At 42.4% G+C, this 15,177-nt stretch overlaps 1 protein-coding gene across 1 annotated transcript in view; it reads left to right on the top strand.

The window, feature by feature from the left end:
• The window catches only part of LOC121607448 (membrane-associated guanylate kinase, WW and PDZ domain-containing protein 2-like), a 73,752-nt gene that overhangs the window by 54,938 nt on the left and 3,637 nt on the right, over positions 1 to 15,177 (top strand). The window contains exons 11-22 of the mRNA XM_041938245.1: positions 451 to 610; positions 6,171 to 6,202; positions 7,856 to 8,052; positions 8,097 to 8,217; positions 8,649 to 8,841; positions 9,771 to 10,010; positions 10,943 to 11,128; positions 11,421 to 11,429; positions 11,617 to 11,785; positions 12,659 to 12,896; positions 13,002 to 13,145; positions 13,721 to 13,859. Coding sequence (XP_041794179.1) covers positions 451 to 610; positions 6,171 to 6,202; positions 7,856 to 8,052; positions 8,097 to 8,217; positions 8,649 to 8,841; positions 9,771 to 10,010; positions 10,943 to 11,128; positions 11,421 to 11,429; positions 11,617 to 11,785; positions 12,659 to 12,896; positions 13,002 to 13,145; positions 13,721 to 13,859 — 1,828 coding nt within the window. The remainder of the gene's footprint in view (positions 1 to 450; positions 611 to 6,170; positions 6,203 to 7,855; positions 8,053 to 8,096; positions 8,218 to 8,648; positions 8,842 to 9,770; positions 10,011 to 10,942; positions 11,129 to 11,420; positions 11,430 to 11,616; positions 11,786 to 12,658; positions 12,897 to 13,001; positions 13,146 to 13,720; positions 13,860 to 15,177) is intronic.

Genomic DNA, 15,177 nt, shown 5'->3' on the forward strand with positions numbered 1-15,177 from the left:
TTCTCATCCCTGTTGTATTTGTACAGTAAAACATCTGCACTATAGAAACATCTGTCTTAACAGGTAATTTGTTTTATGTTCAGCACTCAAGACTCATTATTCTTTCAACAAATAAGAAAAGTAATTGCACCTGTTCTTAGTGCTCAAACGGTCTTTATGTCAATACCTTGAAATGGTGCTAATAATCTCACCCCACTGGTATGCCTTTAGACAAATACAATTTTAGGGAAATACATTAGATGGCCATTGTGGATGGAGACTTTTTTTGCAGCATTAATAGGAAGATAATAAGTTAAGGCCCCTCGATGTAACAATAAACCATGCAGGTTTTCACTCTAACCCAAGTTTATCTTTTTACAAATTATTTACAAATTGTGTAAAAATCCAATCACAGTCAGTCAAATTGTATGGCAGTGAATGAGTTGTGCTGTTGTGGCGCAGGTGCTGGAGCCGGGCTCACAGGGAGCATCAGGGCTGATAGAGGGAGACCTGATCCTGGAGGTGAACCAGCAGCCAGTGGCTGCAGCTGGACATGGACGAGTGGTGGAGATGCTCAAAGAGTGTCCTGTGGGAGCTGAGGCGACACTCCTCATACAGAGAGCAGGAACAGGTGAGAGACAGCTTTGTCTTTTCTGTTCCATTGTTTGTCTGTTTGGTGATAAGTTGATTTGCTTCTGATACAGTTTTGCTCTTTCTGTTATTCATTCACAAGGGCTACAAGAAAAATTCTATGTTGCATAACAAGTGCCAAATAAACTAGATATAGAATGACTGATAGTGAATGAAAGCTGCTAGTTGTATAGTACTTTTTGACAGATAAAACATATTTTATTGTGTTATGACAATAGCACTTGTTTGCAGGGGTATAAATGTCATTTAATTTCTCAAGATAGTTAAATTTCAACTCCTTAAAACCTGGTGATTGTCCTTGGTCTATTTATGTCAGCAGTGGTGGCAAAAATGATTAGAGTACAATTATTATCAAATCACAAGTGGCAGTTTGGTACCTTTCAAACCCAAGATAATTTTAGCAAAAATAAAGAAGGGTCCAGTGCAAGAGCAACTGCACAGATAAATATAAGCTGGCTTCTGATTATGATGCACAAATATCATGTTACCGTTGTATCTTCAACCCCAGCTGCAGCTTCGCAAGAGAGTAGTCAAGTAGAGTTGACAGTGAGTGCTGAGAGAGCAAAAGAGATTTTGATTATGATAATTTTGAAACCTGTTCTATTTTTGAACATGTTTGAATCACAGTGGCCGCTTATTTGGATTTTATTCAAGTCTCTCAATGTGGTTTTATTTTTGGAATATTAAATAGTTTAGAAGAATAATTTTGCCTGGTGTGAAACTGGGCAAATGATTATAGTATTTCTTGAAATTACAACAGTGTTGTCCTAAAAAGTGTAATAATTCAGTATTATTTCACAGACCATTGACTTCTGTATGTTGGTTAAGAAACAATAAAACTTTAACATTCCCTTTGAGGAAATTAGATAATTGCCGGAGCAAAAAGCTACAAGATAATTTGTTAGGCCTTAGACCATAGAAACAGAGAAATTCAATGAACAGTATTTAGTTCAGTGTATTTCGTATGTGCTGACTTGTATGGAGAATACACAGAGATATTAAAGATCAAAAACAGTGGAAGCATGTGTCTTCGTAAGTGTTATGTGTCACACCATGTGTTGACAGTGTTTTCCAAATGTGACTTGATCACCATCATCTCATCAATGTTTTCCACTGAGTTAGTTTGGGTGTGTACACCTCTAAGGGTAGAGATGGCACCAACACTGCTGTGGGGAAGTCGTTTCATTCCCGCTGGGGCCACTCATCCTCAAAATAAATGCAGCTATTTTACTGAAATGTGCTTTGGACAAAAATGACTGTGCGGAGTGTTAGCTAGCTGGCAAACAAGCTCCACTGGTTGGCATGCTGTTTGGCTACCTGTACTGCCTGTACTCTCTGAAATGATTCTGCTTCGATTATAAAGACAGTATTTTCACTGTTTTTTGGGTTCATAAATGGTCTGTTTTGATGTGATGCTGAGTTAAGAACAAGTGTAACAAAGAGAAAAAATGCAAATACTACCATTTGTGATCTTCCGTGTGGCGATCTTCAAATTGTCAGCTGTATGTCTTCATATTTATCTCTGTGTGTGGATGGTGGATGGTCAACCACTGTCAGCATGTTTTGTGTGTACTCCAACCACAGGAATCCATTTTGCCTGTTGTTGTTGTTGTTGTGGCTTCTCCTTGTTGTTTTGCACTTCAATATGACTGTTGGTGCGCAAATGAGTTTGTAAGTCCGCTTATACAGAGGAGGTCCCTTGAGTAGGCGGTCCTTCAGTGTGGCCCAGGACACATTACATGATTGCATCCTAATGTGTCCTCAATGCGTCTTGGGTGCATTCAAAACTGTTTTTAGGATCACCCAAGACACAATTTAATGCCAGGTGTGAACAGGCCCTGAGTGTCCATCTGCAAAACTGTTCTTCTGGATCTTCCTCACAGTGGCACAGTGTTTACTCCTCTACTTAATGCAAACATTTCAGTTTGACAGATTTTAGAATTGGCTGTCTGTGTGTTGAGACGGAGAATTCAGGGCATTTGTTGATCCACAATACCTGTTCACATGTCCGATCCCTGTAACAACCTCTGCATTATACTGAGCTGCTCCACACCACCTCACCTTTAATTTTCTGCACACGTTCAGCATTTCACCTTCCTCTTGAAGTGAAAGAAGCAGACTCCCTTTTGCCCTTAGTCTGAGAAAATGACTCAAAATGGAGTTGTATAGTAGCAGAAAAGAAGAATGAGAGAGAATTTCATAGTGGGTAAGTTTGAAGTGCAGACGTCTTATAATACTGCCAGAACGACATGGAGTGTGGACATTTTCCCGCTTCTGCTATTTCCTGCAAGATTGGCCTCTTGCCAGGAAATTAAATCGCACAGTTGAACGCTATATTTTTTTTGACATGTGCTCTTGCACTGATTCTATAAAAGGTGTTCTGGTCACAGGGTCAAAACTTAACTTGATAATTACCAGGGGCTGCCAATACCATTGAGCCCCTGATCATCAGACGAACACACACTCAACCACACAATGATTAACCTACAGCACCGTTCAAGCCTGGATGAAAGTTAAGAGAGAGACAAAAAAAAGTTTGTCATTTAAAAAGATGACATTTGTAAGTTAATGGTTTGCTTTTGACGTGCCACCCAGGAGCTTTGCAGTTCACATTTTTATGCTCATTTTAGTTTTGAAGTCTGTAGTTTTTGTAGAGATAAATTGCCGAGAGTGAAGAGTTAATTTGCAATGGTTCCGAACAGAAATATAAAGAGGAATTATAGATACACTCTCTTTGCATCGCTCCTTTTTCGAGGATTGTATTTAATTAGGGATGAAAAAAATATGTTTTAAATGCAACTCAGGTTTAATTAATTGAAATGACAGGAAGTGACAGGAATTATTATTACAGACCTGAAAAGCAATCAAAGACATTAGCATGATAGATCACACTATCTGATGTAAGTACCGCAGGACAGTGTGCTGATTTAACACCAGGCCTGTTGTCTCCAGTCGTACAGTACATTATTGACATTATAGGACATGTATCGATGAACTGTTGCCTGGTTGTAGTGAATTGATTGTGTGCTGTATGTTTTTCAGTGAATCATATTCGATCATTTGAATATGTAAAAGTCGATGATGTATACAAATAATTCAAGAGTATTCAGGCAGATTTATGTATATGACTGCACTTCAGCATGCACGGAGATGTATGTGAGCAGCTGAGATCAAATGTTGTGACGCCGAGCAGTCAAGCATCTTCTTACCATGCAGAGCCAACATCTGCCACCTGGTGGTCAAATTCTGTAAATACACACACTCATGTTTCATTGTCTGCCTTTTCAAAATGATACTGAGATTGCCCCACACACATTAATGCAACATCACATGACATGTATATTTGCACATCTGTATTAATATTTACACACATATACACAGCTTGGAGTAGAGATCCCTTTGAATTCTGCGCTGACTGTGCCAAATTGCTTCCCTTCCCCAAAGAGCTCCTCCTTCAACCTCACTAGTTTCTATCAAACAACTCAAGACAACGGCCCCACAGGGACTATCAGCCTGACACACCAGGAACCTCTCTGACTCTCAGTGTGTGTCTCTCTCCTCTCTGCAGGGTGAAAGAAAGGACAAGGTCCTTTACAGTGACTCAGATGTGCAAAATGTCAGGAATGTTAAAGCATGTTTGTGTTCACAGTCGTAGGATTTCTGTGCAGAATATCAATGGGATTTAGCTGGCACATATTATTTCAGATGTGTGACTGAGAGTGCTGGTGCTTTGTTTAACAGAGACATAGTGTTGGACTTGTGCTGCATGTGTGAGCACGTGTGTGTGTGTTTGTCTCGTTGTCTGACTGCTGTAGCGTGGGCACTCTGCCAGAGTTCCTCTGAGCTCTGGTCGTGTTCACAGCTCCGTCCCCTGACTTCCCAGTTTGAAGCAGAGCCAACCACAGACTAGAGACCTTTTGCACCACCAATGAGGATCCAGATCATGGCTGTAAAAAAAAAGGGTGTCAGGCTGCACAAGCCAATCAGGCTGATCTGAAGGCCATCCAGAACTCAGCAGGCTAGTCTGTGAGGCCGGCTTGCCAAACTGCCTGACCACTGACTCGTGAGAGAAGCCTCGTGAAGCCTCTCTACCAGACATTCATTTGTAATTCATCAGCATTCATACAAGTCCAGCACACATTCAGTACATATGCTGTTGAATTCCATTAGCATTTAAATTAAGCTTAAATGCATCTTTAATATGAGTGGACAATTGCCTTGCAGCTCATACTCATTTCCTTCAGTGGGTCATAAAGGAAAGTTTTCTTGAGAATAAGTTATTAGAATTCCTTAAAGGCTTCCCTTAAGACCGTATTCCCTGCAGAACGTGGTTATTAGTCCCAACCTCCCACAGAGCCCTCCCTCTGCTGCTGCCACTGTGCTGAATCATTTCAGCACCGCGGACAGCTCTCCTCATACCGCCATTATGTTTACTGCATTCAAGGACAGAGGCGATTTTATTTCTCTTTTCCTCATTTTCTCGTGTCGTCTTACTCCACACTCACAGACGCAGCAGGAATGTACAACATTTATTTTTGAAAATGAGAGCGATTTCTGTGCAGAAATAGTGCTTTAATTGAGCAGATGGAGGCAGACTGGGGTGAAAAATGCAAGAAAATAAAGGATAAAAGCGGAAGGAATGGCAGAAATGAATTTAAATTTTCGTTTTGTCTTGACTGGACTGGCAGTGGTCTATTGTATTTCATTTTTCTCAAATCTCAGCTGGCTGGATGATTTTGATAGAAAGTTCTGCCATTGTGCTCTGGCCTTCATCTCACACATCTAAAGAGCAGGCGTATGTAGTTTAAGAGTAAATCCATAAATATGTTCCATCCAGTGCTCTCTGACATTAAGCAGAATAAATATTCAATACATCAGGATTCTCTAAGGAGTATTTTACAAGCACCCATGTCTTTTAAAGGATTCATCTACAATGCTGCAGGAGTTGAGTGTGCTTGATGAGTGTGTTTGTGTCCACATGTGTAAAGATTCAGGCTGCATGTTTATACAAGGCAGTCATTGCATGTTACCTCCCCTCCATATCTAAATGTATGTATTTGGGTCTCAGCAGCATAAAATGCGCTGTATGTCTTTGATTCAGTGGAGTCACAGGGGAGCTGTGCTGATGAGATTGTTGTTGTGATGTAAAGTGCTCCCTGCTTCCTACATGCAGATAAAATATGACTTGCAGAGAAAACTGTGTGTGTGTGTGTGTGTGTGTGCGTGTGTGTGTGTTGGGGGGAGGGGGTCTGCGCTTTTGCCTGCAGCTAATGATGTAATTATGTTGAAAACAAACGCAACAACCAAACCCGTTTAGGAAGAGTTACACAAACAAAGTCAAAACAGAGGAATATGAAATCGGCAAACTGAGAGTTTTTTCACACGTTAAGGGAAGATGATTTAACACTCATAACGAATGTCTCATTTATAGAAACCTTGCACAGAGTAGTTGTTTTTGTCTGTATTTTGTTGTTTCGTAAGAATCTGACAGATTAACTGAGGCTGCCGTCTGTTAACTGTGTTTTCTCTTTCTACCTCAGGCCACATCTCACCATGGAAGACCTCCAAACAGGTACAATGACTGAACCAAATTTGTTTCTGCCTGTGCGTATGTGTGTGTTCGACTGAGGGAGGAAAAACAGAGAGGCAGGAGGAAGACTGTGCATCTCTGAACCACATTTGTTTGTTGAAGCAGAGAGGTTGAAGTGTGTGGGATCAGTGTTTGTCACCGGGGCTTGGCTTTTGCTTCAGTGTGAAATGAGCCAGCCTGTCCTGACCTGCTTATTGGGTTTGATCACATCAGATCTCACACCTCAGCAGCTGGGAAAAACACTTCAGATGTATACTTAAACTGCACCTGCTACTACTTGTGTAATCAGCAGTCATTCATGCTGTTAGACAGAACATTCAGACACAATGAATCTCATCTCATTTAAGTTCAAATTGTGAATATTGATTTTTATTTCATTACCAAATCTGCCCATGGCCAAGTAGCCATTTTTCTTTATTGCCTAGTTGAATTAGTAACTTATATGGTATAATTATGATAATACATTTTTTATCATAGTTTAAGTCCAGTGTTGTTTTCTCCTACCTGTGTTTTGTGGGCTGTTGTCCACATTGGGTGTCTGCCATGTGAGGATTATGTCTGTTTTTATTGTGTGTGTTCCTTCAGTGTTATTTTTTGTGCCCACACCAAGTATCACTTTCCCTTTAAGGTAATAAAATCAATCAGTGAGATGCCAACAGAAGGACATGCATGTCCCCTTCAAGCATTGATCCCACAGCAACATGTTACCTAAGAAACAGAAGAAATCAAATATGTTTGAATATGTGTGTGTTCAGGAAACTTGTTGCTTTTTGTGCACATACACTGAGAGTGGAGTAGGAGACAGCCTACAGTTGTCTTCAGTGAGGGAAAGGAGTGGATGTCAGTAATTTAACTTTTTTTTTGGAAAACCATATCAGACACACGCTATTAACCCAAGCAGATTGTTTTTTGATGCCTCAAAATATGCCTGGAGGGAATCTTTAAGAATCAAGTAAAGATTAGAAAACAAAATGTTTTAGAATGGGGAAACGTAAGAGAGAAATAAAACAATAAATAAGCTGTAACTCCAAATGATGCCATGCTCCCTATTTTAATCGCACAAGTACAGCAACAAGTGTATAGTCTTGGGCACACAGACTGTGTAGGCGTCTCCAGGGGCACCTGTTATTTTGGTTCACGTAGGTGCAGCAGTGCAAAGTGCAAAAGGGCTGGGTGAAGTGGAATATAGAGAGGGTGCAGTGACCAACAAATACACTCATAAACATTCACATCACTGGTCTCTGAAACAGTCTCAGTGATTTATGACGTTTCTCCAGGAAATCATACAGTATTTTATTTCTTTTGTAAATTGGAAAAGAAGCTGTGATGCACAGCATAAATGGGCCCGAATAATCACATGTTACCCTCATAAACAGGCAGAATACTGAACTGAAGTTCCTGCTTGAACGATAATAAACATTTTTTTGTTTTTGTTTGCTCTTGTTGACAAAATCTGTAAGCCTAAGACCCATTTTTCACCAAAATATCAACAACGTGCTTTGCACTGCGTAATTTCAGTGAACCTACTACCACACACACACGGTCTTTCTGAGTGTTGCCTGGACTGTTCATTGCTCTGCCACGAAAAATAAAGCCCAATATGTTAAATATCTGTTGTTGGTGTTTCCCTTGTAGTTACCTGATCAGTGGGACCCACATGGCAGTCCTCAAGCAAACCTGTCTGGCCCAGTTTTGCCGCCTGGTACACCCTTCCCAAACCAACCGCAGCACCGCACGTCTGTGCCTGACTCCACCGAGGGTTTCGATCTTAACAAACCTGACCCCTACGACCTTTATGAGAAGTCGAGGGCTATCTACGAGAGCCGACGTGAGTGTTGAAAAATGTTCATGGGTTGTGGAGCTTGAAAATAAAGAGAGAGTCAAACTTTAATCTCTGTGTTCCAGGTCCAGAGTATGAAGAGGTGGAGGTGCATTTGCTGAGGGAGAAGACCGGGTTCGGCTTCCGCATCCTGGGCGGAGACGAGGCCGTGCAGGCTGTGAGTCCGGACGCCCGTGACAAGGCTCGTATGGGACGGGCTGGACCACACGCATATTTAACCTCATACACACAAACCTCATCTGACCTGCACCTAACCTCATCTCACACTTCATTCAGTTACACACATTTGACCAACATACCCTCCACACACACACTTACACACACGCACACCTTGTCTTTCTCACACTGTCCTGATGCTCTTAACTGCTCAGTGCCTCCCATACTGAAGTAACGCCTTGCTAACTTGTCCCTGTGTAAAACAGCATGCAAACTGTGTGGCAGGAGACTATTAGGAAGGTGAAAAAATGTTACCGTGAACCAAAACTAGTTTACAACCTGGATAAAACAATTACTGTGTGATTCCACTCTGTCTGTGTTGCATCCTCTTCACCTTCATCTATGATGCTAATATTGATTGTCTTTGAACAGATTGTTATTGGCGCTATAATAGAAAACACTCCCGCTGAGCGCGATGGGCGGCTTCGACCCGGGGATGAGCTCATTTCTGTGGATAAAAATGTGGTTGCTGGGAAACCGCACAAATACGTAATAGACTTGATGCATGCAGCTGCTCGCAACGGTCAAGTCAGCTTGACTGTGAGAAGGAGAGTGCTAATGCCTGGTGAGGACATGTTTTATTTTTTGGTTCTTTTGCTTTTGTTTTTTGGTTTATTTTTTCAGATTTTACCAAGACTGGAGAACATGCTGCACATTTCACTTGCTTCAAATTGAAAAAAGACAATTTGGACATGACCCACAGGCTGACAGTCTGTGTGCAGGATCAGTATGTACCCATGCATCTTTTCTGGGGTAGTAGATCATACGTATATCTATCGCAAGGGTTAAATCCGCAATCAGACATTGGGGTGAAAGGGGGGGCAGCCAGGTTGGGGGGTAGGCAGAACCCTAAAGAACACACATATTAAAATAAAGCACCAATGGCTCGTGCTCAATGCTAATGTACACATTTTGTAAAAATCACAAAACACCAAGTATTTACCTGTGTTTTCAGCACTACCTCTTGAACCGTGTTAAATGTTGAAATTAAAGCACGAAACCTGCTGGGTTCACAGCAACACAGTTTGCTGACAAATCAATTACAGACCCAGTTTTTAAAAGACGAGCGACAGAGTGAAAGTGGGATCATCTTCCAGCTGTTACCCCGAAAAACCCCAGACCAGTTGTGTTCATGTGAGAGACCCTGCAGCGATTTTGTGCTTGATCTATACTTTGTTCTTTGTAAGCACTCCAGCAGGCTCTGTGGTTTGTGTCTTTCCAAATGCAGTGCAACTTCAAGGGCATATACATAGACAGGAGTCATACCTGTCAAACAGACGAGCAAAATTTGACTTTGACAGAGAATTCCTGTGGGAGGTAGAGAAGTGCACTGTTGCATGCAATACACGCTGCAGAACTGGAATTTCTCCAATGGCTACATCCTAAGCCAAGCTTTAAAATGAATAGCCACTCAGAGTAAATTGGTCAGGTTTTACAGTAACAGAGCCGCTGCTTTGACTCATCCTATCTCCTCTCCGGCTTTCTTTCCTCCAGGTGAACCGTGTCCTGTGAATGGCCGCAGCCCCGGGTCGGTGTCGACACAACACAGCTCTCCACGCAGCGACGCAGCCTCGGCTTCTGGCCCTACGGCAGTCGTCGTCCCTGCTGCCACCTCTCCTCCAGAGGGATCCGCCCTGCAGACCAGTGATGTGGTTATTCACCGCAAGGAGAATGAGGGCTTCGGCTTCGTCATCATCAGCTCCCTGAACAGACCGGAGAACGCCACCGTCATCAGTGAGTTGCTTCTTTCTGGAGCCCTAAAGGTTGTTACTAAACACACATGGTGATTTGTAAATCCTGATGATGAAGATTCCTAACCGTCGTAGAGTGATTGTTTATAGGGTTTTGCTACTGTTTAATTTTAATTATAATTTTGTAATATATCTGATTTTTACCACACAATGCCAGTTGTTTTTGCTCTGCATGTCCACTCAAGAAACAGGGTCAAAAGTATAATGTCCATTACTCCTGCTTTACTAATAACCAGTGGGCTTCATGTCCCTTAACAATTAATTTACTAGAGTGGTGTTTCTTATCCTGTCCAATAACTCCAGAACTTTCATTAGCTGGGGTCAAACTGAAATTGACTTGTTTTTCCAGTTTTGCTTTTTTATTTAGGTCTTTAATTTATTTTCATGTTATGACAAGGTTGTGTTAAAAGAGTCTGCAATTAGGCCAGTGCAGTCATGGGAACATCCGCTGCACTCAAAACATCTTCATATAAATTTCTAAGAATTGTATGGCTAAATTCATGACACCCCCTCTAGGTTTCTGCATACACCAAGGAATATGAATGCCCCAAAAGTGGGTCTAGTATACAGTCATTATAATATCAAACATTAGTTCAGGATGTAGTGGCGCATGTTCAACAGTGCCTCGGGGATTTTCTCTGCTAGGTGGGTCCAGAAATGTTTCACATTGAAGTGGAAATCTTTAGGTTTCTCTCTCCATCTGTGTGAAAAGCTGAAACTCAAAAGTGTTTTGTTTTGTTTTGTTTAGATGTTATTGTCATAAAATAGTAATAAAGATTTTGAAAATTCTAATATTTTCTTAGCAGGTGTGAACTGTGTAAGTATTTCTGTGGAGGAATAACAGTATTCAGGCCAGTTTTGACATCTTTCTTCAAAATTGCTGTTGACAAGCACCTTGTTATTGCCTGTTTCCAGCTGTGCCGCACAAAATAGGACGTATCATCGAGGGCAGCCCTGCTGACCGATGTGGGAAGCTGAAGGTGGGCGACCGCATCCTGGCTGTGAACGGACAGTCCATCATCAGCATGCCGCACGCAGACATTGTCAAGCTCATTAAAGATGCTGGGCTAACAGTCACACTGCACATCATACCAGAGGAGGGTAAGTCTGTGATATTAAATCTAATTTTCTTACGTGTGTTGCAGCTTCTTTAGTTTTCCTTTTGTACTTGACAAAGAAAACTCCCTGAAGTCAGTCTCCTTTGGCTTATATGAATATATTTATTTTGCTTGAGCAAGTACACACAAAATGCATTATTTGAAGTTCTCCAAGTGAAAAAATCAAAGCAGTTTAAAAGCCAGAAAGGAGGAGGAGTACAGGGTTAGGAGGAGTGGTGTTCCTGAACTGTTTGGTTGTGGTGATGCTTGAGCATAATCTTTTCAACACGAATCAGATTTGTTCAGCTTTGTCTGGAGCTCATCAAGACATTTTAGAGTCTTCTGATTTTGAGTATTATAACAAGGTAAAGGTTATGAAGCCTCTTCAGGTTATACAAAGCAGGCGTGAGCATCCTGCAGCACATTTTCAATTTGTTCTCAATCCCTCTTGACACTCTCCCCACTTCTTGTCTCACCTTCTGTCCAACACAGGTTCCCATTCTGGCCCCAGCTCAGAGAAGCAGAGCCCCATGACCCAGAAACACAGCCCCCAGACCCAGCCCAGCCCTGTAGCCCAGCCAAGCCAAGGAGGCACCCAGCCCAGCCAATCGGCCACTCAGACAGGTCAAGCGCCTGTCCAGCCCAGCCAGACACCAGCTCAGACATGCCAAACAGTGACTGGCCCTCCTGCACCAGCAGCCTCCCAGCCTGCACCAGCTGGAACCCAGCAGAGCCCGGTCACCCAGCCCTCTGGCATCCCTCCACAGCTCTACCTCCACGACGGCAGGTAAGACAGTGCTTACAGGGATGTTCTTGTTTGGACTCAGCAGGAGCATTTTGTAGGATTCCTTAAGCGTAGTCTGTCTGGGTGACTGCACAGAGTGACTGGAAGAAGACGGAGTCTTCAAGGGCAACAGATATCAAACTATCAAACTGTGTATATAGATGAGAGTGTGCCATCCTCTCCTTGCATGCCAGTAAGTTCTGGAGAAAACCTGTGACTGCCGTCAACTTTTGTCCCAGTCAGACTCTCGGTCTCAGGCTGGTTTCTACTTACGTAACACCACTTAGCTCTTACAGTGTCAGTGAATAATTTACCTTAAAGTATCTCTTCTATAATGCAGGAACCCAGCGATCAGCCCTGTTCCATGTCAAAACTATGAAAGTGTAAGTGCGTGCATGGATGGGTGTGTGCGTGCAAGTCTCCGATCGAGACACTGAGAGTAGCACTCCCAGAGCTGTGGATTTATGCCCATTTTACAAGCGGGATCGTGATAAAAGTTTCAAAATGGAGAGTGATATTTTCATCCTTTTTGTGGCGAGCCTCCTCAGCTGCACACGCTCAGCAATCCTCCCACTGTCTTGCTTCACATGGCAAATAAAGATCAAATGTAACTGCACCCATAAATCTGCTCAGGAATGGACAGTGTCCACTGTCACATGAGAAGACGCATGAGGACATCCAAAATTTTTTTTTTTAATGCTTTTCCAAAACAATGCTCTCCCCATCATGACACAAACTCTCTCCTCTGATTTCATCGCTATCTCACAGGTCAGAGGTAAAAGCCAGACAGGACGTCAAACCTGACTTCCGCCATCCTCCATTCACTGATTACAGGCAACCTCCGGTAGACTATCGTCACCCGCCGGTTACTGATTATCGACAGCCCCCGACGCTGGACTACAGACACCCGCCTGGTCTGCTGGACTTCAGACAGCACCCTGCAGCTGCTCAGTTCCCTCTGGGGATCCCTGCTGACTTCAGACCACAGGTACAGCTGGACCAAGAACTGTCTGCTCAAGTTGACACTCTGTTGAGCATCGAGAGTTCAGAGGGAGTTTGTAATCTCTGTTTGTTATCTCCATTTTTTTGGCAGGACTTTGATTACTTCACGGTGGAGCTGGAGAAAAGCGCAAAGGGTTTTGGCTTCAGTATCCGCGGGGGAAGAGAGTACAAGATGGACCTGTTTGTGTTGCGCCTTGCTGAGGATGGTCCTGCCATACGAAATGGAAGGATGAGGGTGAGACGACATGATGAGATGATAAAAACAGACAAAGTTTAAAAGCTCTTTGGGAGGTGAAGGTTTTTGTTCTGTTGAAGAATTTAGACTGACCTTAATTAATCCAGTTAGAGACATGAACTGAATCAGCAAAATGCCAGTTTGTCCATCTAAAATAATATCACACAACATGCTTGTATGTGATATATTTCACTGAATTTTATCATAGTATAACATTTAATACAGCACGGACACTTCTGTTGTTCCTCTGATATGCTTATTATCTTTTACTCCTTTTGTTCATTCACATCTTTATTTTAATGTCTGCCCCGTCATCTTAATCGGGCAGGAATAGTTTAAAGGTTAGGAAAAGGCCAAAGTGAGTAAGAATAAGTGCATGTGAACTCAGTGACTGGGTAACCCTCAGCTCACCCTCAACAACTCCTGTTGATGTGCACTTGAACAAGGCACTTAATGGCACTTATTCCCCAGCCGCTCACCAGCCGAAGACTGCGCTTGTGTAGAAAAGTCAGCTTTCCGTGGATAAACAGAGACTGACAGAAATCGACCCTGTCCTCACTGTGTGTCCCCTCTAGGTAGGGGATCAGATCATAGAGATTAACGGGGACAGCACTCGCGACATGACTCATGCCCGTGCCATTGAACTCATCAAGGCGGGAGGCAGGCGGGTCAGGCTGCTGCTAAAGCGAGGCACAGGACAGGTGCCAGAATATGGTGGGTTTTCGTGGCACAAAGTCTCCATATGTCCAACTCTTTCCACTTTTTCTCTCTCTTTTAGTCTCTAAACTGTAGCCCATTGCACCAGCCATATGCAAGCTCTGTCTTAAGTTGTGGTGCAAAGTCCACACTAAACGATACGCTGAAACTAGTTAGTTTTGTACTAAAGCTGTATCGATGTTTGGTTGCACGACAGAGACCTAAAGTTCATCTTAACTACTCTGTCCAAACTGTCCAAAGTTCAAACTAACCAAAATATTGTTGCAGAAAATGACATTTTCACTCACTGTGGCCAATCAGTGAAAAGCACTGTTCTTAAAGGAGTAGTTGCTATGTTGTTCTCTCGTGCCCAGTCGTCTTTTAACACTTTTCTATGTAATGGCAAACAGGATGGAAACAAGGATCACTAAACAACAACAAAAAGGACAAAAATAGGACATTATGGTTTGGTGATAACTATGCAACCTTAATCTACAGCTAGTGCAAAATAACAACAGTGACAATAAATGGAGAAACTGTAAACTGCTAATATAACAGTACCTTGTTATTGGGCTAATGATGAAATTGTGATGTTCTAACAAACACATAATGCGAGCATACAGTGGCAAACTGTAATACATTAATAGAAGTTAATTAGAAAGGTATCTCACACTATATATTTGTTTACCAGTACTCACAAGAGGAGTTTGAAGGTCAGTATAGCTGGTGCAACGGGCCACTGACCTCTATCACGTTCATACTAGAGATTCATTGAGTTCAACATTACTGTTTCTTAACCAGAATGGCTACTTTCCTGCAAACGCTCCATGTTTTACTCAGGAACTTCTTAACATGCGTTGATGTCTTTCTGTCTTTTTACCCCTCACTCAGCAGTCTTCTCTTCCGTCGCCTGACATTAAACTTCTTCATGTGAAAAACAGTTTGGATCAGACAGTAGAATAACAACCTGCTCTTTAGCTCTTCGTGTGTTTTAACCCCTCTGCTTTAAGTCTAATGATTGGTATAGGCTTTTACTTGCCTTCCCTCAGGAATGGTACCTTCCAACCTCTCCATGTGCATGAAAGGTGACACACTAAGCTCCCCCTATTTCTTCCTAATGGGCCACTCTAAAGACACGGTTTGTGAAAAGCTGCATGTCTCTCTCCCTACTGATTAGTCTGTGTGCAGTGTAGCTGTGCTCTAGGCATGCATGTGTGTACGCACGATCATGAGTTTATGCATGGGAAAATAGCAGCCGTGTGTGTGTGCACGGGTGCTTTAAGTGTGTTGTAGAAAGAGAGCAATATGGTTTGAAGTGACCCTCCAGATGAAATTG

The sequence above is a fragment of the Chelmon rostratus genome, chromosome 6 (assembly GCF_017976325.1).
Source record: "Chelmon rostratus isolate fCheRos1 chromosome 6, fCheRos1.pri, whole genome shotgun sequence".
In the NCBI taxonomy this organism is placed as follows: Eukaryota; Metazoa; Chordata; class Actinopteri; order Chaetodontiformes; family Chaetodontidae; genus Chelmon; species Chelmon rostratus.